Raw genomic sequence first — 24520 nt, 5'->3', positions numbered from 1 at the left:
CAACAATCCGGGTCCTCATTTCACCCACCTCGGAAGGATGGAAGGCTGAGTAAACCTTGAGCCGGTGAGATTAGAACCGCTGAACTGCAGATAACAGTCAGCTGAAGTGGCCTGCAGTACTGCACCCTAACCACTGCGCCACCTCGGCTCTTATATCCCTTTTAGGATCTTTGGCCTGCCACACTCTCTTTTATTTCACTGTGCTGTTTCATTAGTGTAGTAGTTGGGAGGGGGGAAATAGAAAGGAGTGGAATTGTGGAATGTGTTGTTGTCATTCTTTTCTAGAAACCCAAGGTCATCTTTTGTCTCCGCACCTCTGCACCTGACCGGAACCAGCTGGGTGGAGATGCCAGCGTGGAAGAAGAAGATTGGACCATGCGATGGAATTATGGATGTGGGGATAAGATCATGAACTTTCAACTGGGTGGAATCCCAGGAAGTTTTCAGAATTGGGATTTCCACAGATGTGCCAACATGTCTGTCTTATTAAATTGGAACTTTAAGGATAGCTCTGCCTTGGACTCTGATTTAATTCTGCATGATATTTGGAACGCTGACACGCTGGTTATTTGCATCCTTTTAGAGGGTCGTTGAGGCCACTTGGAGGTTTATCTCTGTCCTCAGGGTCGCCTGAGTGGTGCAAATGGTTCCTCAAATTGTGTAGCTAAATGTCTGTAGAGATTCTCAGCCCTCCAGGTCATGGTTGTCCCAAAGGAGCTTTTTTCAAGAGGCAACTGGGCTTCCTCCCTTCCATTCCCCACCATCCTGTCAGAGCGGAAGAAGCTTCTTGAATGAGAAGCAAATAACTGACCAGTTGCCTGCAAGGAATATAAATCCTTCCCTTCTCCACCATCCAGTTAGGGCTGAAGAAGCTTCTTGGATGAGAAGTAAAACATCTTCAAAGAAAAAAAGAAAGAAAGTCCAGTTGCCTCTTGAAGAAAAACACCTTTGGGACAACTAGGACCTGGAGAACTGAGAATCTCTATAGACTTCACAATTTGGGATGAAGACCCTTGGAATGGGGTGGGAGAAGGAATGGATTTCCAGAGGAAAAAAATTGCAGACTACAGGAACCATTTGCACCACTCAGGTGACCCTGAGGACAGAGATAAACCTCTAAGTGGCCTCAAGGACCCTCTAAAAGGAGGCAAATGACCAGCTGTCTGCAAGGAATATAAATCCTTCCCTTCCCCACCATCCAGCCAGAGCTGAAGAAGCTTCTTGGATGAGAAGCAAAATGTCTTCAAAAGAAAAAACAGGGAAGTCCAGTTATCTCCTGAAAAAGTTCCTTTGGGACAGTTTGGCCTGGAGAGATTTAAGGAACCAAAAAGAAATAAGCCACCTCATCCAGATCCACGGGGTAGTCCGTGACCAGCGTGGGAGTCTTCTCAAACAGCTCTCCTTTGTAACTCCGCCATTTCCCCGCCGGGATGTAGATGTCCCGTTCCTGTTTTCCCATCTCCAAGACTGGAGCCACCATCAAGGTGTCCCCGATGAGAAACTGGGAATCGATCTTGTGAGCAGACTCGTCCCCGGGAGAGATCCACCAGATGGGCCGTATGATGGGATCCCCCGTGGTGGTGATCTCCCCGGCCAGCTCCAGCAAGAGAGGGGCCACCAAGGACTCGTGAAGCTTGGTGAACTTCAGGGCGATTTCGACGACCTCCTTGTCGTACAGCCAAGGTGGGATGGAGAACTGCATGGACGGCATGAAGGCGGACAACTCCAGCCAACGGATGTAGAGTTCCCGATCCGGGATTTCCAAAGCCCCGCCGGTTTTACCTGGGATAAAATTCCCACCGATCATATCTGGCAGGATGAAATGGTATCCCAGAAGGCCAATGCTTAGAACTGTGGGAATTATGGATTTTAACCCAAGCTCGTATCCCCAGATTGAATCCCGGTCAATAATACGGACAAAACACGGGATATGTTGCGTCTGGTACCCCACACGAACCTCTGCAAGCTCATAAAAAGGGCTGGCCATTTCTGCGTAATACCTGGACCAAGTGTTTGGATCCAGAAGAGGCTGGAAGGTGGTGAATTCTTTGGGAAGGTAGCACGTCTCTCCGGCATCAAACTTGAAGGAAGATATGCCATATTTTAAGCCAAGTTCCTTTAAGTGAGCGTGAAACCAATCTCGCGTGGCAGGGTTGGTGAAATCCAAGATGGCGCCAATTCCGTTCCACCACTTCACCATGGCGGGGGGGCCCTCGTTTCGTTGCGCGACAAAAAAACGTTTCTCGATTCCTTCCTTAAAGTTGGGTGATTTCTCGTGGACAAAGGGGTGGACCCAAACTGTAACGTTGAACCCGTCTTTCTTAAGATTTTCAAACATTTCTGCTGCCCGAGGGAACTTCAAGATGTCGAACTCGAAGTCTCCGTAACTCTGCGTGTACATGTCGTCGATTTCAATATGGCTGGCTTTAAATCCGTGCTTCAGGATCATTTGGGCGAATTCCTGAACTTTCTTTTGATCAATCTCCTTTTTGTAGAGGGCCCAAGTGGACCAGACTGGAAACCTGAAGATCTGTTCTGAGGGAACCTTCAAAGGTCTCCTGAAATAATTCTGGGACATGTATTTGTGGGTGGAAGTCATGTCAGGAGACGCGCAGACATGGTAACATAGCCTTGGCAAAGCTTGATTCTCCAGCAAAGAACCATATGGAGAATCTGTATACTTGGCTTGGAAAACAAGGGAGGGTTCCGTGGCGTTGAAGCCGAGGTGGAAAGGAACCGAGTCATCAATCTTGAAAGCTACCGCTTTGGAGGACAACCAATATCTCTCCAGGACACCTCCGAAACTCTTCCGAAAAGAGTAGACATCGCTGGTCACGTAAGGCATGGGTTCCTGGTCTCCTGGCAGCTGGATTGGCCAATGCTGGACACTCGTCTCATAGCCTCCATACCAGGAGGCATCTCCCAAGAACATTTTGTGGTCCACCACCGTCTCTGCTAGAAACTCTTCCCAGGTGATGGAGTAGCAGCTCAGGGGCCTCTTTAGTTTAATTGCTCTGATCATGAAACGGATTTTTCTTTTATCTGTCCTAGAACAAGTCAACGTGTCTGTTCCCTGGAAGCAGGACTCCAGGTCAAGGACACCAGATTGAAAGGTCAACCTGAAGATGACGTCTCCATCCCGGTTCTTGAGGGCCAACCCGCCCTTTCGTAACTCCAACATCTCCATCTTCATTCCGTCTGTCGTCTGGAAAAGAACGACATAGGAACACCCAAGTGCTACCACTATTAGAAGCAAGCCCATTATGAGTAAGGGACGATGAGACGGTGAGGGTGCTGGAGGCATCTGCCTGGCTTCCTGCTCCTTCTCCAGATGTTCTCCTTTCCCTCGGCGATGGAAGGGCTGGGTCTTCATTTCGGTAGAACCAGGAGCTCAATATGGATTTTGCCCTTGAGAGGAAAAGAAAAATTAAATTCTGTCTTTGGTTGGTTTTTGCTGATTAGATAAGTTTCTTGTTACAGGTACGGCTAGTCCACATTAAAGCGGGGGTGTCAAACTTAAGGCCCGCGGGCCGGATCTGGCCCGTGTGGTGCTTAGATCTGGCCCCCGGGCCGGGCTGGAAACATGGTGCCTCTGCCAGTGAAAACAGGGAGCAGGGCGACGGAGGACTCAGGCTCAGAGTCGAGGTGGCGCAGTGGTTAGGGTGCAGTACTGCAGGCCACTTCAGCTGACTGTTATCTGCAGTTCAGCGGTTCAAATCTCACCGGCTCAAGGTTGACTCAGCCTTCCATCCTGAAATGAGGACCCAGACTGTGGGGGCGATATGCTGACTCTATAAACCGCTTAGAGAGGGCTGAAAGCCCTATGAAGCGGTATATAAGTCTGGCTGCTATTGCTATTGCTAGTTTTCGCTGGCAGAGGGCTATCTAAACAAACTAAAAACTAAAGGACCTTGAAAATAAAGGACAGAGAGGAATCGGGCGTACTTCAAGATATGGGGAAGATTTTATGAATGGTTAGAGAAAGAATACAGCAAAGAAAGTAAGGGGGAAGATATGGAACCCTGACGATACGGCATTAAGTAGCGAAGGAAGGAAAGGGGGGGGGAAATAGGGAAGAAAATAATTTTAAGTATATATTCAAAAGTAAGATACAAAGGGGGGGAAAACATAATCAGGAGAGATTTGAGAAGGAAAGGGAACAAGAAATGATATTCCACTATTTTTGGGTCTGCGGGAATACCATCCCAAGAAAATGAAAATTAAGAGCTGAAAGAGACACCTACAACAATAGAAAAAGGAAGGAAGAGAGGAGGAAAGGAGAGGAAGAGGAGGGAAGGAAGATAGGAGCGGAAGATGAAAGGGAGAAGGAGAGAGGGCAGGAAGGGGAAGAGGGGAGTAGGAGAGAGGGAAGAAGGAAGGAAGGAAAAGGAGAGAGGAAGGAAGGAAGTAGAGAAGGGAGGGAGAAAAGAAAGGGAAAAGAAGGTGGTGTCAAAACAGGCGAAGGATGGTAAACAAAGCAACCCAAATGGCATATTATAACCTTGCAAATGGAATGACAAATGTGTAAGAACGACGAATGTAAAAAATAATAATAACTACGTGAATGTATACGTAGAATTGTAAGAGAAAAAAGAAAAAACCCAAACGAAAAACAAAACCGAAGGAGAAAGGTTTCCCCCTTTGGCATTTGAGCATGCAAGGAGGGACAGGAAAGGAGAAAGGGAAAGAGGAAGGAAAAAGAAGGAAAGAGGGGAAGGAAGAAGAAAAGAGAAGGAAGAGGGAAGGAAAAAGAAGAAAAGGAAGGAAGGAAGGGAGGGAGGGAGGGAGGGAGGGAGGGGGAGGGAGGGAGGGAGGAAGGAAGGAAGGAAGGAAGGAAATATAGTGAGAGTGAGGGAGGGCATCAGAGAAATCCTGCCTTAGCACTTGGCCACCACAGGTGCCCCTGGCACGAGTCCCTTGTCACTTGCACCATGGCCACGCCCACCATGGCCACGCCCACCATGGGCACTGTTAGGAATATAATCTAAAGGTTGGGTTGGCAATATATAAATCATGTAACAATGCTGTACCTGTTTCTTTAAATCATGCTGTAAATGTGATTGATTGCTGTTTCCCCAAGCAGCCATAAGAAGGAGCCAGAATCACTGTTAGATGCTGATCTGATCTGAGTGTTTGGAAGCTGGCTGTTAGAAGTGCCGTATAGTGATCAGCGTGAGCTATTGTAAGTTTTGCAACTGCTAGCAAACTTTGTCTACCGAACTGATTATATGATACTGGACTGTGTTATTTGGATTATCCCTTAACTGAAAGACGTCGATGACTGCCTTATCCGTGTATGACTTGGACTGTTTGATGGATTCTGATACCTCTATTTCCACGAAAGTAAAAGCCTATTTAAACTGCAGTGTCTCTGTATGCTGGTTTGGGTGTTCTCCAACACAACTCTCACAACGCTTCTCTGAACGCACTCGCTCTCCCCACCAAGCCACACCCACAAAACTGGTAGTAAAAAAAAATTGAATCCCACCACTGTCTCACTCTAAACCAGTGTTTCTCAACCTTGGCAACTTGAAGATGTCCGGACTTCAACTCCCAGAATTCCCCAGCCAGCGAATGCATTCGCTGGCTGGGGAATTCTGGGAGTTGAAGTCTGGACATCTTCAAGTTGCCAAGGTTGAGAAACACTGTTCTAAAGGTAGTCCTCAGCATCCATAATTGAGTCCAGGGTTTCTGTTGCTAAGCGAGACAGTCGTTAAGTGAAATTTGCCCCATTTTACAACCAATCTTACCACTGCCGTTATGCGAATCACTGCAGTTCTTAAGTTAGTCACACGGTTGTTAAGCGAATCAGGTTTCCTCATTGAATTTGTGGGTCAGAAGGTCGCAAAAAGGGATCACGTGACCCCTGGGGCACTGCGACCGTCGTAAACACGAGACGTTTGCCAAGCCTCTGAATTTTGATCATGTGACCACGGGGAAGCTGCAGTGGTAGTAAATGTGAACAATGATCACAAGCGATTTTTTTTCCACTGCCGTTGTAACTTGAAATGGTGACTAAATGAGTGGTCGTAATTCAAGGACTGCCTGTATCAAGCACCTACAAGTAAAAACTTGTCACAGTTTTATTCTACTGCTGCACTATAAAAACAGTCGGAAGTCAATGCTGTTCTTTCTTTTTCTACCTTCTCTCTCTCTCTCCCTCTCTCCCTCTCTCTCGCTCTCTCCTCTTATCCCTCCCTCATTTCCCCCCTTTCATTTCAATTTTATACAGGCAGTCCTCGACTTATGACAGTTCACTTAGCGACCGTTCTAAGCTGCAGCAACACTGGAAAAAAAGGTGACTCAAGACCAGTTTTCACACTTAACGACCGTTGTAAGCATCCCCAGGGCCACGTCATCCACATCCAGACACTTGGCAACCGACTCGTATTTATGACGGTTGCAGCGTCCCCTTTTGCGACCTTCTGGCCAGCCACGTCAACAGCGGAAGCTGGATTCGCTTAACGACCGTGTGGCTAATTTAAGAACGGCGGTGATTCGCTCCACAGATGCGGTGGGAAAAGTCGCGAAACCCACTCAACACATTTCTTCTCTTGCGACGTAAATTCGGGGCTCGCTTGTGGCCATAATTTGAGTACCACCTGATCTTCAGTAAGTGTAATAAAATTATTTTTTTAAACAAATAGACCCGGGATCTCTGTTGTAGCTCTGAAGGAGAGGCTTTTGAGCACTTTATAAGGCCTTGATGAGGCCACACTTGGAATCCTGCATCCAGTTTTGGTCACCACGATGTTAAAAAAGATGTGGGGACTCTGGAAAGAGTTCAGAGAAGAGCAACAAAGAGGATTAGGGGACTGGAGGCTCAAACATATGAAGAACGGTTGCAGGAACTGAGTGTGTCTAGTTTAATGAAAAGAAGGACTACAGGAGACATGATAGTATCTTCCGATATCTCAGGAGCTGCCACAAAGAAGAGGGAGTCAAATTATTCCCCAAAGCATCTGGAGGCAGGACCAGAAGCAATGAATGGAAACTAATCAAGGAGAGAAGCAACCTAGAGCTGAAATGTCTTGACATTTAGAACAATTAACCAGTGGAACAACTTGCCTCCAGAAGTTGTGAATGCTCCAACGCTGGAAGTTTTTAAGAAGAGATTGGATAACCATATATCTGAAGCGGTGTAAGGTCTCCTGCCTAAGCAGGGGGATGGACTAGAAGACCTCCAAGGTCCCTTCTAACTCTGTTATTCTGTAGGAAGTTAACACCCACCACCCTCTCCTAGAAGAATGAAATATCCTGGGAAATATTGAAAAGGCAGAACATTATATTTCCCTGGATAAGAAATGGAGAAACATTTTTTTTAGGCAGGAAACAGACTCACTCTGAATAGCCCCCACCTTTGTCAATGGCAATTTTTAAAAAGCCCGGGCCGGTCTACTCTACATAACAAAGATCTCCCCCCCTCAGATCCAGGGTGATGGGATTAAGGCATGAAAGTATTCCCCTCTTTTTCCCTTCACCCAACATCTGGAAGCATGCGTTCCCCCTTTTCTGCTCAGGAGCTGAAGCCCCGTGATGCTGCCCACCATTAAAACCATCTACATGGGGCAGCCCTTGAAGAGCATTCGGAGACTTCAGCTTGTCCAGAATGCAGCCGCGCGAGCGATTGTGGGTGCACCTCGGTACACCCACGTTACACCTATCCTCCGCGAGCTGCACTGGCTGCCTATTGGTCTTCGGATGCGCTTCAAGGCGCTAGTCGTCACTTATAAAGCCCTTCATGGTATTGGACCTGGGTACTTGAGAGACCGCCTGCTGCCAATTACCTCCAACAGACCGATTAGATCCCACAGATTAGTCCTCCTCCGAATTCCATCCGCCGGCCAGTGTCGACTGGCGATTACTCGGAGGAGGGCCTTCTCTGTGGCTGCTCCGGCCCTCTGGAACGAACTCCCCGTGGAGATTCACCACCCTCCAGGCCTTCCGCAAAGCCCTTAAAACCTGGCTGTTCCAACAGGCCTGGGGCTAAAGAGTTTTTGCCCCCCTTCTCGAATGATATGGTTGTTGTGTGTTTTTAAATTTTGTATTGTTATGTCTCGTCTTTTTTATCCCCCTGTCTGTATCTCCTTCCCTGATTGAATTGTGAGCCACCCTGAGTCCCCTTCGGGGAAAAGGGTGGCATATAAATGTAATCAATCAATCAATCAATCAATCAATCAATCTTCCCAAGCAGCCTCCACGTTTCCAGTGTCTTTTCCCCCACTTGGAGCTGAACCCAGAAGGACATTTTTCCCCATCAACTCTATTCCACTGAGTTGCCTTATGTGAAACCGCTTCCTCTGTCTTCTATTGGGAGGATACAAACAACCGCACCAGAATACAGATGTTGTTTACCTTGGGCGACCTAATTTAGCAATCCTGCTTCTTGGAAGGCGAGGGGGGGCGTTTCTTTTGCAATTTTTCGGCCTTCCCTTCTCGGGCCAGCGCCTCTCACGCCTGCTGCTCCGTCCAGCTCAGCTGATCAAGGATACTTATGCAATCCCGTTGCCCAGCTGGCGATGCGCCAGGATAGCTCTGGCCATTGAAATAACTGGGGGGGGGGGAGAGAGGGGGGGGGAGGAGGGAGAAGAAGACACTTTAGAGAAGGAATTCTGGCAGCGGGCGTGGAGGGGATGGGGGGGGTGTCAAAGGCAGAAATAGATCCAAATAATAAATCCCACACAAAGCCACAGGGAGCAGAAGCCCATTGGTGAAGTCGAGGTGGCGCAGTGGTTAGGGGTGCAGTACTGCAGGCCACTTCAGCTGACTTTGATCTGCAGTTCGGCTGTTCAAATCTCACCGGCTCAAGGTCGACTCAGCCTTCCAACCTTCCGAGGTGGGTGAAATGAGGACCCGGACTGTTTGGGGCAAGTTGCTGACTCAATTTGCTAAAAAAAAAAATTGTAAACGGCTTAGAAAGCCCTATTAAGCGCTATAGAAGTCTAATAAATGAATGAATGAATGAATGAATGAATGAATGAATGAATGAATGAATGAATAAATAAATAAATAAATAAATAGGTCTCTGCCACTTTCTCACATCTAGCAACTTTAAAGAAGTGGACTTCAACTCCCAGAATTCCCCGGATGGTGTTACCTGGTTTGGTAATGAAACGTCTGCAAGAAAAACACCAAGCTTAGAGAGGACCGAAGACCCAACAGTTCTCCTCCCACCTTCCCTTCCTCTTTCTCCTTTCCTCCTCCTCTCCCTCCTCCTCTTTTTCACATCCTCCCACCCTTCTAGCACTGGTGATGTTATCTAGTTGGGTCATGAAATGTCTGCAAGAAAACAACCAAGCTCAGAGAGTACCAAGTCCTTCCTTCCTTCCTTCCTTCCTTCCTTCCTTCCTTCCTTCCTTCCTCCTCCTCCTCCTCCTCCTCCTCTTCCTCCTCCTCCCCCAACAATCAAGAAATAAACAATATTCCAATCAAGGCGCTATCAACTCAGACAATCAATGAAACCTCCTATTCAAGACACCAACAATAATATTTGCACCAACACTGAGAGGACGAGCCATTGGTATAAAAGCAGAGAGAACATACCCTACTCCCTTCTAGCCCTGATTAAATTACCTAGTTGGGTTAATGAAATGTCTGCAAGCTCAGAGAGTCCTCCACACAATCCTCTTTTCCTCCTCCTCCTCCTCCTTGTCTGCAAGCAAACGACTCCCTTCTAGCACTGGGGATGTCACCTAGTTGGGTTATGAAACGTCTGCGAAGAAACCACCCAGCTCAGAAAGCACTAAGGACCGCCTCTTCCGTCTCCTCTTTCCTCCACAAACCTCACTCCCTTCTAGCACTGATGATGTTACCTAGTTGGGTAAGGAAATGTCTCTAAGCAAACCACCTCCAGTAGCTCAGAGAGTACTAAGGATCACACAGTCCTCTTCCTCTTTTCCTCCTCCTCCTCCTCCTCCTCCTCCTCCTCCTCCTCCTCCTCCTCCTCCTCCTCCTCCTCCTCCTCTTCCTCTTCCACTTCCTCCTCCTCCTCTCTTCTTCAACAATCCCACTCCCTTCTAACACTGATGATGTTACCTAGTTGGGTAAGGAAATGTCTACAAGCAAGCCATTTAGCTCAGAGAGCACTAAGGACCACACAGTCCTCTTCCTCTCTTCCTCCTCCTCCTCCTCCTCCTCCTCCTCCTCTTTTTTCCACCAATCCCCCTCCCTTCTAGCAATGATGACGTTACCTAGTTGGGTCATGAAACATCTGCTAGAAAACCACCTAGCTCAAAGAGCACCAAGGACCCTGCAGTCCTTTTCTTCCTCCTCTCTGCCACCCTCTTTCCCTTCTAGCACTGATGATGTTACCTAGTTGGGTCATGAAACGTCTGCTAGAAAACCAAACAAAGTTCAGAGAGCACCAAGGGCCTCATCGTTCTCCTCCTCTCCTCCTCCTCCTCCTCCTCCTCCTCCTCCCTCTTCTCAGAAAATCCAATTCCCTTCTAGCACTGATGATGTTACCTAGTTGGGTCATGAAACGTCTGCTAGAAAACCAAGCAGGTTCAGAGAGCACCAAGAACCTCACAGTTCTCCTCCTTTCCTCCTCCTCCTCCTCCTCCTCCTCCTCCTCCTCCTCCTCCTCCTCCCCCCCTCCTCCTCCTCCTCCTCTTCTCAGAAAATCCAATTCCCTTCTAGCACTGATGATGTTACCTAGTTGGGTCATGAAACGTCTGCCAGAAAACCACCCAGCTCAGTTAGTACCAAGGATGCAAATACACACCATGGAAATTTGGCAGCTCTTTCCCAATTCCACCCCTCCCTCCCTGCCTCCCTTAGCACGGATCCCTTCCTCTAATGGGACTCTACCACCTTGCTCTTCTTCTCATTCCTCCCCCCCCCAAAAAAATATTTTGTTTTTTTTAATGATGCATTTTTGTTTTTTAACATTGTTTTTTCCTTAAAGGGCTGCCAAATTTGGGGAATGAAAGGAAACTCACCAAGTTTCTCTTTTGCAGTACAGTTTGTTCTTTTCTAAACTGCTCCCCCCACCCCCCACCCCGCTGGCATGCACAAAGGCACACACCGATGCACTCACACACTCTCAGACACACAAGCACACACACACTTTTCTTTGGCAAGCGACAATGCTCCTTTTTAATGGAAGCTTAAGGTGGATAATCCTCCTTTTGGGGCTGCAGGGTAAGTGTGTTATTTTGCTCCTGGCTTCTTTTTATTGATTTTCTATTAATTCTGCTTGATCAATCCGATGAAACACATTTTTTCTCCCCTTCCTTTCATTGAAAGGGTTTTTATTTCTGGGGGGGGGGGGAAACTTCTTGTGCCTTTTGTGGTGGGCTGGTTGCCCCGGGCAACGAAAGGACTTTGAAAGTCCCTGGGTGCAGTAAATAGGCGATTTGAATTAAGGGAAACCGAGGCAGGGAAAAGTTTTAGGAAAAGTCTCACAAACGGCACAGCCTAAGATGTCTATGGAGATTCTCCGTCCTCCAGGTCCTGGTTGTCCCAAAGGTGCATTTTCAAGAGGCAACTGGACTTCCTTGTTCTTTTTCCCTTGAAAACCTTTCGCTTCTCATCCAAGAAGCTTCTTCGGTTCACCGCACGTCCTAAACAACCGTGGAGAGTCGAAGGAGGACACAATTTGAAATCTAAATCAAGCATGAATGTGTGGCAGAAGTCACGTTTTCGAGCTGGCTTGTCTTCCAAGAAAATCATGAGAACCAGATCTTTGTGATAAGAGTCCCAGTTCTCTAGGAGAAAGGTTGGCTCGGCTGTGGGACTCACTCATAATTGTGAAAAATAAGGAATACTTTAACTAAATGAGGGGACTGGAGGATAAAAAGAAGGAGGAGGAGAAGGAGAGGAGGAGGAGGAGGAGGAGGAGGAAGGAGAAGGAGAAGGAGAAGGAGAAGAAGAAGAAGAAGAAGAAGAAGAAGAAGAAGAAGAAGAAGAAGAAGAAGAAGAAGAAGAAAAAGAAAAAGAAAAAGAAGAAGAAGAAAAGGAGGAGGAGGAGGAGGAGGAAGAAGAAGAATAGCAATAGCAATAGCAGTTAGACTTATATACCGCTTCATAGAGGGCTTTCAGCCCTCTCTAAGCGGTTTACAGAGTCAGCATATCGCCCCCAACAACAATCCGGGTCCTCATTTTACCCACCTCGGAAGGATGGAAGGCTGAGTCAACCCTGAGCCGGTGAGATTTGAACAGCCGAACTGCAGAACTGCAGTCAGCTGAAGTAGCCTGCAGTGCTGCATTTAACCACTGCGCCACCTCTGCTCTTAGAAGAAGAAGAGAGAATAGGAATAGAATAGAATAGAATGGCTTGTGCAACAATTTAAAAAGAAAACATTAGGACTATAGATCAACGGTCACTCACTGGTGATCAGTGAGAAAGTTTTGGTGGTCCGCAAAATAATTATTTGCATTTTTTTTATATTGCACCAAATCAGGGGTCCTCAAACTACGGCCCCTGAGCTGGATAAATGCAACGGACTCTTCTGTTGCTGCAGAGAGTCTCCCCCTTTGGGGTCTTTTTGTAGGGGTCGGAGGGGGCCAGAAATTCCGACTTGGGGTCTGCTTCAGCCTCCTGGTGGGGGGGCTTTGGGTGAAGGCTGGAGGGAAGCAATGCTGGTGGAGAAGAGCCGGAGGGCCTCGTTCCAGTGGGACTGCATCATGGCCTGGAACTGGCTGACCATCTCAGCCCGCTGAGCCTCCAGGCGCCGGTACCTGGCCTTGCACTCCCGCAGGTCTTCCCTTTGCTTGGAAAGCTTATGCTCCTAGTCCTCAGTGAGGTGCTTCTGCTGAGCCTCCTTCTCGGTCCGATCCGATTTGAACTGAGCTGTTTGGCCAACTCTTTCTCCTGGGGGCTGCTTAGCGCCAGCAACTGCTTCCTGTTGGGGGCCCTAAGGAGTTTGGATAGGGAGGGGAGGAGTAGAGGCCGGCGTGAGTGACATTCAGTTTGCCACGCCCACCCAGTCACATGACCACCTAACCACGCCCACCCAGCTGGTCATTAGGCAGATCGTATTAGCGGGATTTAAAATTAGGAATTGAGTGGTCCCTGAGGCCCCGGAAGGTTGGTGACTCCTGCTACAGATAGTCCTTGACTTACAACATTTCATTTAGCGACCGTTCAAAGTTACAACGGCACCGGAAAAAGTGACTTATGACCATTTTTCACCCCTAGGACCATTGCAGCATTCCCAGGCTCAAAATTCAGACGGTGGGCAACTGACTCGCATTTATGACGGTTGCACTGTCCTGGGGGGGTCATGTGATCCCCTTTTGCTACCTCCTGACAGCAGAGTTAATGGGCGTCAGTGGCATTGCAAGTTTGATCTGTCACTATATGAATGGCTGTAAGTTGAGGACCACCTGTATTTACATCGGACATAAAAAAATAACTAGTGGAGTTTTTATTCTGCTCTAACAAGACTCACGTAGATGTTTTGGTCACTCTTTACGTAGTCCTTGCTTTATGATGACAATTGAGCCCCAAACGTCTGTTGCTAAGCCAGTCAAGTGAGTTTTGCCTGGCCGGAGGGGTGGGGGGTTGGACTAGATGACCTACAAGGCCCTTTCCAACTCTTTTAATCTGTTAATCTGTTAAGTGAATCATCATAGTTCCTAAATTAGTAATACAGTTGTTAAGTGAATCCGGATGCTCCATTAAAATGCTTTGTTTATTTATTTCTTTTATATTTTGCCTTCGTTATTTTTACAAATAACTGTAAGTGGGGAGCCTAGCTAATACTCCTTCTTCTTCCTATTTTCCCCACCACAACACCCCTGTGAGGTAGGTTGGACTGGGAGAGAAGGGCTGGCCCAAAGTCAGCCAGCTGGATGTCTAAGGTGAAACTAGAACTCCCAGTCTCCTGGTGATTGACCCAAAGTCACCCAGCCAGCTTTCATACCTAAGAGGGGACTAGAATTCCCCATCTCCTGGTGATTGGCCCAAAGTCACCCAGCCGGCTTCCATTCCCAAGGTGGGACTAGAACTCCCAGTCTCCTGGTGATTGGCCCAAAGTCACCCAGCCGGCTTTCATACCTAAAGGGGACTAGAACTCCCCATCTCCTGGTGATTGGCCCAAAGTCACCCAGCCGGCTTCCATTCCCAAGGTGGGACTAGAACTCCCAGTTTCCTGGTGATTGACCCAAAGTCACCCAGCCGGCTTTCATACCTAAGAGGGGACTAGAACTCCCAGTCTCCTGGTGATTGACCCAAAGTCACCCAGCCGGCTTTCATACCTAAGGTGGGACTAGAACTCCCAGTCTCCTGGTGATCGGCCCAAAGTCACCCAGCCGGCTTCCATTCCTAAGGCGGGACTAGAACTCCCCATCTCCTGGTGATTGGCCCAAAGTCACCCAGCCGGCTTCCATTCCTAAGGTGGGACTAGAACTCCCAGTCTCCTGGTGATTGGCCCAAAGTCACCCAACCGGCTTTCATACCTAAGAGGGGACTAGAACTCACAGTCTCCTGGTGATTGACCCAAAGTCACCCAGCCGGCTTCCATTCCCAAGGTGGGACTAGAACTCCCAGTTTCCTGGTGATTGGCCCAAAGTCACCCAACCGGCTTCCTTTCCCAAGGTGGGACTAGAACTCCCAGTCTCCTGGTGATTGACCCAAAGTCACCCAGCCAGCTTCCATTCCTAAGGTGGGACTAGAACTCCCAGTCTCCTGGTGACTGACCCAAAGTCACCTAGCCGGCTTCCATTCCCAAGGTGGGACTAGAACTCCCAGTCTCCTGGTGATTGACCCAAAGTCACCCAGCCGGCTTCCATTCTTAAGGTGGAACTAGAACTCCCAGTCAAGAGCCAAGGTGGCGCAGTGGTTAAATGCAGCACTGCAGGCTACTGCTAGATCAGCAGGTCAGTGGTTCAAATCTCACCGGCTCAGGGTTGACTCAGCCTTCCATCCTTCCGAGGTGGGTAAAATGAGGACCCAGATTGTTGGGGGCAATATGCTGACTCTCTGTAAACCGCTTAGAGAGGCCTGAAAGGCCTATGAAGCGGTATATAAGTCTACTGCTATTGCTATTGCTATAAAGTCTCCTGGTGATTGGCCCAAAGTCAGTTTTCATGGCCAAAGCAGGACTGGAACTCATCACCTCTTGCTTTCTAGACTAGTGTCTTAAACCATTAGGCCGAACTGGCTACATTAATCAAAGGAACTGCTAGTTACTGAAAACTTTACTCAAAGAGGCTCCCCTCGCCTGCTCCCGTCCCTCGAAAACATAACGCTTTCTTTATTCTCCCCCCTCAGATCTGGGAGGGCGCAGCTTTCTCATCCAAAATGTCCGCCTGCGGAAGTGCATCCACGCCTCGCCCCACAAAGCTGGGAGGGTCAGCCTGTCCGAATGCCAGGCGCGCTCCCCAGAGCACCAGTGGAGCTGGGACACGATGGCCTGGGCTGTGGTCAACCGACACACCGGGGAGTGCCTGGCGGCCTCCAACGCAGAAGAATCGGCAGTAGCCCGCTTGGCGCCCTGTGAGGAGGGGCCGCTTCAGGCCTGGTCGTGCAGCAAGAAAGGCCGCCTGACCTTACAAGGACGCGGCCTTCATCTCAGCGGGAAGCCGGGAGGACACAGCGCCTTCCTGTCGCGGGAGAGAGGCAGGTTCAGCAGATGGGAGACCGACGCGGGTTCAATCGTCTGCGCCACGGAGCTGGCGAGAGCTGCTGGACTCGGCGAGCCGAAAAAAGCCCCCTCGGTCAGCTTGGCGGGTGGACCGGAAAGTAAGGCAACCATGGATGTTTTCACGGGATACAGATAGTCCTCAAGTTATGACCGTTCATTTAGCAATCGTTTGAAGCTTCAACGCCGCTGAGGAAAGGAAATGGCAACTGAGTCCTTGCACAGGGACGCGGTGGCTCAGGGGGCTAAGACGCTGAGCTTGTCGATCAGAAAGGTCGGCAGTTCAGCGGTTCGAATCCCTAGCGCCGCATAACGGAGGGAGCTCCCGTGACTTGTCCCAGCTTCTGCCAACCGAGCAGTTCGAAAGCACGTTAAAAATGCAAGTAGAAAAACAGGAACCACCTTTGGTGGGAAGGGAACAGCGTTCCGTGCGCCTTCGGCGTTGAGTCATGCCGGCCACATGACCACGGAGACGTCTTTGGACAGCGCTGGCTCTTCGGCTTTGAAACGGAGATGAGCACCGCACCCCTAGAGTCAGGAACGACTAGCACATATGTGCGAGGGGGAACCTTTTATTTTTACCTTGGACTTATGACTATCGTAAAGTCTCCACTGTCATAAGATCAAAATTAGGATATTTGGCAATCGGCATGGATTTTTAGACTTTAGACTTATATACCGCTTGACAGTGCTTTATAATCCAAAGCGGTTTGCAGAGTCAGCCTCTTGCCTCTAACAGTCTGGGTCACACTTGGCCAATAAAGAATTCTGTTCTGTTCTGTTCTGCTCAGTTCTGTGTCTTGGATGCCCTGAAGAAAAAAAAAATAGAACTTCTAACCTTCTGAAAAACTTTTTTGCAGACAAAACCGTTGGTTCCCTAGAGATCCACACCCCTTCTGGGAAAGCCACGATGTTCTCCATGATCCACTTGGAGAGCCAGCCCTACGTCACCAGTGGACTTCCAATGTCCCACCAAAGACACCTTGAAGGAGATAATGGTGAGTATGGAGATGCCATCAAAAGACGGAGAACCGGTCGGAGGCCTCATGCTAATGGCGTGTCCAGGGAAGGAGTCCAAAGAATTAAAAGCGCAGTCAGAAGGTCAAGATCGGTGGCCTAAAGGCGGAGCACTTGCCTCACAACCCAGAGGTTGGGGGTTCGATGCTAGGTAAAGTCTCCTGCTTGGGCAGGGGGTTGGACTAGATGACCTGCAAGGTCCCTTCCGTTAATCTCTTTACTTCAAGACCCCCAAACTCACCCCCTTCTTGATCTGCCCTGGGGTCATGTCGACAACTCTTTCTCAGTCACTGATTTGAAAAATTGGCTGCATCTAAAGAAGGGGTCTTCTTAAAACTTGTGTGGTCCTCCTTTCAAGACATCAACAATGGGGCCATAACTGAATAGGTATAAGGAATAGGAATAGGAATAGGAATAAGTTTATTTATAGGCCGCCCTTTTCCCTGAGGGGACTCAGGGCGGCTAACAACTTATAGGGAGGGGATACAAACAGTAACATATAACATAACACATAATTAAAAAATAAACAACATTCATTCAGCATTCGGGTGGGGGCGAATCAAATCTTTACCCCCAGGCCTGACGGGATAGCCCGCTCTTGAGGGCTGCGCGGAAGGTCTGAAGGGTGGTGAGGGTACGAATCTCCACGGGGAGATCATTCCAGAGGGTCAGAGCTGCTACTGAAAAGGCTCTCCTCCGCGTAGTAGCCAGCCGGCACTGGCTGGCAGATGGCACTCGGAGGAGGCCTAATCTATGAGATCTAATCGGTCTCGAGGAGGTAATTGGCAGAAGGCGGTCTCTCAAGTACCCAGATCCACTACCATGAAGGGCTTTATAGGTGGTAAGAAGCACCTTGAAGCGCACACGGAGATCAACAGGTAGCCAGCGCAGCTCGCGGAGGATAGGTGTTATGTGGGTGAACCGAGGTGCACTCGCTGGCTGGGGAATTCTGGGAGTTGAAGTCCGGACATCTTCAAGTTGCCAAGGTTGAGAAACACTGCTCTAAACCTTGAAAAAAGCACCTTTGGGACAACGAGAATCTCCATAGATGTTATCAATTTTAAGATGTGTGGACTGGACTTCAACTCCCAGAATTCCTGGGAACTGAAGTCTACACATTTCAAGGTTGGTAATCTTGAGAAACATTGTTTGAGTCCCATTAATAACCAACTAATAACCAAGGATATCCACCTGCATCTCCGGAGCTTAGGGTAACCAGCTGGCTAAATGAATCTGATTAAATCTTGCAGTTGAGGGGAGACCAAAGCAACCCAACATTTAAGCGGAGAATGCCACCCAACTTCTGGCTCCATCCACCCATGGCACAAACCCCCTTCGCCGGATCACGGCTTGCTGAACCCACCCACAATTGTTGAAGCCTGGGAGGGTTTGTTGCTGTAGTTGAAAGGAACCATGACAGATGTGTTTACTCAGGGTTTACACAACCTCTTCAGCCAGAAACAATAGCTTTGCAAACGTCAGCCAGTTGTGCACAGTGAGAGAATTTGAAATCCAACCAACAACATGGGTTGTTGGGTGCGTTGTGTTTATGTTGTATCAGTTCGGCCTCTGTAAACAGAGATTCTTCCTGGGTCTCCATTCTGGAATTCTCTGCTCCATTCTATCTTCTTTTTTCTCACCAGAAACCTATCCTCCACATCAAAAACACCAGGAGACGCCTACTGGTCCCCCAAATCTAGGTGAGAAACTGGATATTAAAAGTAAGAGAGCTGTTGCTGTCCCAGGGACAGATCTTTTTTTAAAGGACCAATATTTTCTTGGGGATCTTCTTGAGAGCTTCCCTGTTCAAGAGAAATCTATCTGGAAGCTTCAGATTCAGACATTCCTCTTTTCAGGTAGGTAGCTTTGGATGGTTGGAAGATACCAGACCTTACCTGATCTAGTTTTCTGGCTTGGAGATGTCACTGGACTATGTGGACAATTAAAAAACCACAGATGTCTTCTTTTTCCTGCTCATATCTTAGCCTCTTGAAGATGTTAAGCCAGTGTTTCTCAACCTTGGCAACTTGAAGATGTCTGGACTTCAACTCCCAGAATTCCCCAGCCAGCGAATGCTGGCTGGGGAATTCTGGGAGTTGAAGTCCAGGCATCTTCAAGTTGCCAAGGTTGAGAAGCACTGTGTTAAGCTTACAGTCCTTAACACCTTTAACCAGGATGTTCCACAACCTCCTGTCATCCATTTATTGCATGACAAAACATGTGGCTTTTTAGTCTATCTACTAATCATTATCTTCATTCAAGGACCCAATAATCACTTGCGGGGAAGAGTCTGGGCAACTGAATGAAGCTAGCAGTGCGTTTTAATGGCCGGATGCCCTTCCTGTCGCCAATCCAGAGTTTTGTTCGGCAGATATATTTTCAGTGTGCCCAGAGAGAGAGAGAAATATCTGCTTCTACCTAGGATCGAACTGACTGCCTCCCGATTGTGAGGCGAGAACTCCACCTCTAGGCCACCACACCACTCCTTTTTGTCTATCTACCAATGTGACACCAATTCTGTTGGAAATACAGAAAAATGAAATGCTGGATACCCAAGCTTCACGACGAAACTATGTGATTGGGCAATGCAGGAGAAATCCGGTTCACTCCAGTTCAATCCGGTGGCTCACTGGTGGTCGGTGATTGAAACACATAAGGGAATATCGCTCCTGCCGCCTTGAGTCTGGAGTCCGGAAAGAAGTTCCATAGGTGGAAGACATAGATATTTGGTGAGGTACCGACGTTTAGTACTGTGAGGAGCCCCAGACCACTCCTGAGGGAAGGAGTGGAACACCTGCCAGTTTGAACTGAGGTAATGGAATGTGAGGCAACTGGCAGTTGGAACAGAGTTCTTTTCAGGTGGGGAGGGAGAGTAGAATGTCTTAGCATCGGAGCATGTTGATATAAGGCAACTGGCAGTTGGAACAGAGTTCTTTTCAGGCGGGGAGGGGGAGTAGAATTCCTTAGCATCAGAGCGTGTTAATTACTACATAAGAAATACTAATGATCCGATGGTCATTTCAACAAATCCTTTCTTAGCGAGCACCTAGAAACCAAGAACATATGTGCCAAATTTCATTTTTGTAGGCTTTACGGTTGTGGAGATTTCGTGATGAGTGAGTGGTATTCGGCTTTTATATATAGAGAAGATTATCTTTCAACAAATCAGAAACCGGTCGGGTTCCCACATCACCTTATGCTAGCCTTTGTTTTAACTCTGGCTTATCAAAAACAAGAATGCCTGGGTTCTTATCCCATGTTAAGCCACAACTCACAGATCATGCTACTTTGCAAAGATCACAGACCAGCAGCTTCTGTCGATCTTCAGAGGCGGAAATGTGGGGCTGAAGATTACCACATGGTGTTTTTGTCTTCCATTGCCAGCTGGTGGACAGGAGTAGTTATTGTGAAATCAGCAAATGGATACCAAACCCTGCTGGTCCTTGGTAGCATCTGATGACCATTGTTGGGGAAATTAATAATGTCCGAATGGTGAAGAACGATGTCTAGCAAAGAAAGGATGTTGAGATTCTAGATCTAGAAAGAGTGCAGAGAAGAGTAAAGCAGATGATTAAGAGACCGGAGGCTGAAACATATCGTGGCACGACAAAACCGCGCTCGTCAAAATAGTGGTGATAAAATCGCGTCGCTAAAGCCGCGACATCATCACCGCGCATCATCACCGCCGCGACAACAGCGCGGCAACAGAAGGGCGCTTTAAAACGGTGCCGCGGCAGAAAGCCGATTTCCATTAAGGTAAGGGTTAGGATTAGGGGTTTGTTTTAGGGTTAGGTTTAGGGTTAGGTTTAGGGTTAGGTTTAGAGTTAGGTTTAGGGTTAGGTTTAGGGTTAGGTTTAGGGTTAGGTTTAGGGTTAGGGTTAGGTTTAGGGTTGGGTTTGGGTTTGGGTTAGGGTTAGGTTTAGGGTTAGGTTTAGGGTTAGGTTTAGAGTTAGGTTTAGGGTTAGGTTTAGGGTTAGGGTTAGGTTTAGGGTTAGGTTTAGGGTACTGAGTGCTTGGGAATGCGCGGATTTGCCCTCCACGATTATGTCATCGCGGTAGGGTCGCGTTTTTCCTTAGCGCTTCGAACGGCGCGAATTAGTCTTCGCGCTTATGTCTCCGCGGATAAGGGCTTTGCGGATTTGTGGTGGAACCGAAACATATAAAGAACAGCTTCAGGAATTGGGTATGTCTAGTTTCATGATGCGGTGGCTCAGCAGCTAAGACGCTGAGCTTGTTGATCAGAAGGTCGGCAGTTTGACAGTCCGAATCCCTAGCGCCGAGTAACGGAGTGAGCTCCCGTGACTTGTCCCAGCTTCTGCCAACCTAGCAGTTCGAAAGCATGTAAAAAAATGCAAGTAGGAAAATAGGGACCACCTTTGGTGGGAAGGGAACAGCGTTCCGTGCACCTTCGGCATTGAGTCATGCCGGCCACATGACCAAGGAGACGTCTTTGGACAGCGCTGGCTCTTTGGCTTTGAAACAGAGATGAGCAGCGCCCCCTGGAGTCAGGAACAACTAGCACATATGTGCGAGGGGAACCTCTACCTTTAGTTTCATGAAAAGAAGGACTGATAGCAACCTTCCAATATTTGAGGGGCTGCCACAAAGAAGAGGGAGTCAACCTATTCTCCAAAGCTCTTAAATGTAGAACAAGAAGCAATGGATGGAAACTAAGCAGAGAAGCAACTTGGAACGAAGGGGAAATTTCCCAACAGAACAATTAAACCAGTGGGACATCTTGCTTCCAGAAGCTGTGGGTGCTCCAAAACTGGAGGTTTTTATGGGTGGCCATTTCTCTGGAATGGTAGAGGGTCTCCTGCTTGAGCAGGGGGCTGGACTAGAAGTCCTACATAGTTCCTTCCTCTGAAGCATTCGCAAGTGAAAGCAGACTACAAAGAAAACAGCTGTACTATCTTATCAGATCTTAAGCCAAAACAGCCAAGCAATAAAAGTGTCAAGATGTAAACAGTCAAATTGCAGTCAATTAGTTTACAGCCAGCTTACAGAGAATCAGAAGAAATGTTGGAGTAATCTATCCGTTTGAAAAAGTTTACTTAGAATCAATCCATGTGAATAACATTTAAAGAGTAAGATAACCACTGTCCAAAACCATTAAAAAGATCAAAATCGCCGCTAGGTTCTTCTATTCTTTAATTTAAATTAGTTTTAAAAAATTTTAGGCAGTCCGTTTTTCTTTAAAAAATAAAAGGTTCTTACCAGCTGAAAACACTTCTTCTTCAAATTGCCCTGACTTTGTCAGCCTTAAAAGACTGGAATTTTTACTGCCAGACGAAGACTTTAAACCTGCTTTTCTCGGAGATTTTGCGATATCCCCGAGATCAGCAAGATGTAATCTTCCTGTTCACCATCTCTTCGGGATGATTTAGGTCTGTTAGAACTCCCCAGCAATAAAAGTATCGACTGTGATCTCAGAGCTTTGAGATCGCACGTCGTCTTGTCACGACATCCAGGATCCGCCCCCCCAGAGTCCCTTCCAATTCTGTTATTCTGTTGGTGCCAAGGTCCTTGTGATATTCTCCTCTGTAGGTCCCATCTGGAGAACTACCCTGCATGTCCTGAGCCCTCTGGCTCTCATCCTGGGGATAATCATCCTGATGTTCTACATCCAATCCAAAAAGTAAGTGCTACGTTGGGTGGGCTTGGGAGGGATTCTCATGCTTTATTTATGTGACATGGATTATGGCCACCACAACTGGGTGACTCAAGTTGTCTGCCTCTTATGGCCCCAGGAAGAAGAAGAAGAGGCTGTTAGCTTTGAAGAGCCGGCAGATGAGCTTTGAGGAACACCAACCTTCACCAGGAACGGCCAGCCACGCTCCCAAGATGAAGGCCGCCCCTGCTTCCCCTTCCCCTTCGCTCAAGCATGGTGAGATCTTGATCGCGTGGAAAGATGGGACGACAACCTCACTCTTCGACCATTTATACTAGCTGACCTTCTCCACCTTCTTCTGGCTGACCCTCTCGAAATCCAGTCCTTCCTAGCAGAGGCCTTTTTGCTCACCCTCGAAACTTCTGTGGCCTTCCTCCTGGGGCTGATAATGTAGTAGACTAACACTTTCACTAAAAGGAAAGCAAAGAAGATGCTTTGCGAGCCGAGGTGGCGCAGTGGTTAGGGTGCAGTACTGCAGGCCACTTCAGCTGACTGTGATCTGCAGTTCAGCGGTTCAAATCTCACCGGCTCAAGGCCGACTCAGCCTTCCATCCTTCCGAGGTGGGTGAAATGAGGACCCAGACTGTGGGGGGCAAGTTGCTGACTCAATTTGCTAAAAAAATTGTAAACCGCTTAGAGAGGGCTGAAAGCCCCATGAAGCAGTATATAAGTCTAATTAATAAAAATAAATAAATAAATAAATGCGGTGGCCTTCACACTTGCATTGTAATTACTACCGGTATACATTGATCCAGTGGTGGGATTCAAATAATTTAACAACTGGTTCTCTGCCCTAATGATCAGCAGGGTAGGTGGGGCTTGGTGGTCATGTGACTGGGTGGGCATGGCCAACTCAACATCACTCATGTTGATGGGCGCTTCGCTTTAGCTGTGACAATGTAATAAGGGGTTAAGCGGAGAGGCAGTTTCTGTAAGCAGGGTCATGAAGATGAGGCTAGAAACAACACCGAGGTGGCGCAGTGGTTAAATGCAGTACTGCAGGCCACTTCAGCTGACTGCTAGTTCTGCAGCTCGGCGGTTCAAATCTCACCGGCTCAGGGTTGACTCAGCCTTCCATCCTTCCGAGGTGGGTAAAATGAGGACCCGGATTGTTGTTGGGGGTGATATGCTGACTCTGTAAACCGCTTAGAGAGGGCTGAAAGCCCTATGAAGCGGTATATAAGTCTAACTGCTAACTGCTAACACCAGAATGTTTCCTTCCTGCCTTCCTTACAGGATTAGCCCTGTAAAGTGGGAAAAAAACAAAATGAGGTTTTTTTTCCAACAACAGGTTCTCCCAACTGTTTAGAAAGTTACCAACCGGTTCTCCCAAATAGGTGCGAACTGGCTGAATCCTACCACTGCATTGATCACCAAACAAGGGCAGACTGGGGCGATTCTTGAATTAGTTTAGTTTAGTTTAGTTTAGTTTTATTGATCTTGTATGCCGCCCACTCCCGAAGGACTCCGGGCGGCTTACAATAAAACAAGGGAAGGGGATAATACACAAAACAACATATTCAAATACACAACAGTCACAATTTCCGAGGGGCTGGATATTTCACAAGCCCCCCGGCCTGCTGGAGCTGCCAGGACTTAACAGCTTTGCGGAAGGCTGGGAGGGTAGTAAGGGTCCGGATCTCCACGGGGAGATCGTTCCAGAGGGCTGGAGCTGCAACAGAGAAGGCTCTCCCCCGGGGAGTCGCCAGTCGACATTGGCTGGCAGATGAATGAAACAACCTTACGACTTCCAAAACATATACAGAACGTTTGCAGGAATTGGATATGTCTAGTTTAATGAAAAGGAGTAGGGCAGAGGTAGGTTCCTATTGGTTTGCACTGGTTCGGCGGAACCAGTAGTGGAAATGGGGACTGGGTCTCTGAACCGTTAGGGAGGGCAGGCTCGCCAGATCTCCAAACTGTTTCCCCAGTCAACATGACATCTGTTTTTTTTTTAAACTTTTTAAAAGCACGAGCAAAATCAGAAACTCACCCTTGGAATAGGGAGTAACATGATAGCAATATTTATAGAGCCGAGGTGGCGCAGTGGTTAGAGTGCAGCACTGCAGGCTACTTCAGCTGACTGCAGTTCTGCAGTTCGGCTGTTCAAATCTCACCGCCTCAGGGTTGACTCAGCCTTCCATCCTTCCGAGGTGGGTAAAATGAGGACCCGGATTGTTGTTGGGGGCGATATGCTGACTCTGTAAACCGCTTAGAGAGGGCTGAAAGCCCTATGAAGCGGTAT

The 24520-nt window shown here is 48.1% G+C and overlaps 2 protein-coding genes across 2 annotated transcripts; one reads left to right on the top strand and one right to left on the bottom strand.

The window, feature by feature from the left end:
• Positions 1 to 1269: 1269 nt before the first annotated feature.
• LOC116505772 (myogenesis-regulating glycosidase-like) lies at positions 1270 to 8443 on the bottom strand. Its single transcript, XM_032213156.1, has 2 exons — positions 8356 to 8443; positions 1270 to 3408 (listed from the first exon to the last, which is right to left on the bottom strand). Exon 2 carries the CDS (start codon positions 3371 to 3373, stop codon positions 1316 to 1318), a length of 2058 nt encoding a protein of 685 aa, XP_032069047.1. The 5' UTR covers positions 3374 to 3408; positions 8356 to 8443; the 3' UTR covers positions 1270 to 1315.
• Positions 8444 to 11059: 2616 nt separating this feature from the next.
• LOC116505775 lies at positions 11060 to 22759 on the top strand. Its single transcript, XM_032213159.1, has 6 exons — positions 11060 to 11142; positions 15218 to 15688; positions 16448 to 16585; positions 18248 to 18304; positions 22152 to 22242; positions 22355 to 22759. The coding sequence occupies exons 1-6, from the start codon at positions 11088 to 11090 to the stop codon at positions 22551 to 22553; spliced, it is 1011 nt and encodes a 336-aa protein (XP_032069050.1). The 5' UTR covers positions 11060 to 11087; the 3' UTR covers positions 22554 to 22759.
• The last annotated feature ends 1761 nt before the right edge of the window (positions 22760 to 24520 follow it).

The sequence above is a fragment of the Thamnophis elegans genome, chromosome 3 (genome assembly GCF_009769535.1).
Source record: "Thamnophis elegans isolate rThaEle1 chromosome 3, rThaEle1.pri, whole genome shotgun sequence".
Classification (NCBI taxonomy): Eukaryota; Metazoa; Chordata; class Lepidosauria; order Squamata; family Colubridae; genus Thamnophis; species Thamnophis elegans.
Note: the sequence above shows the minus strand (reverse complement) of the source record. Positions and strands in the feature narration are given on the sequence as shown.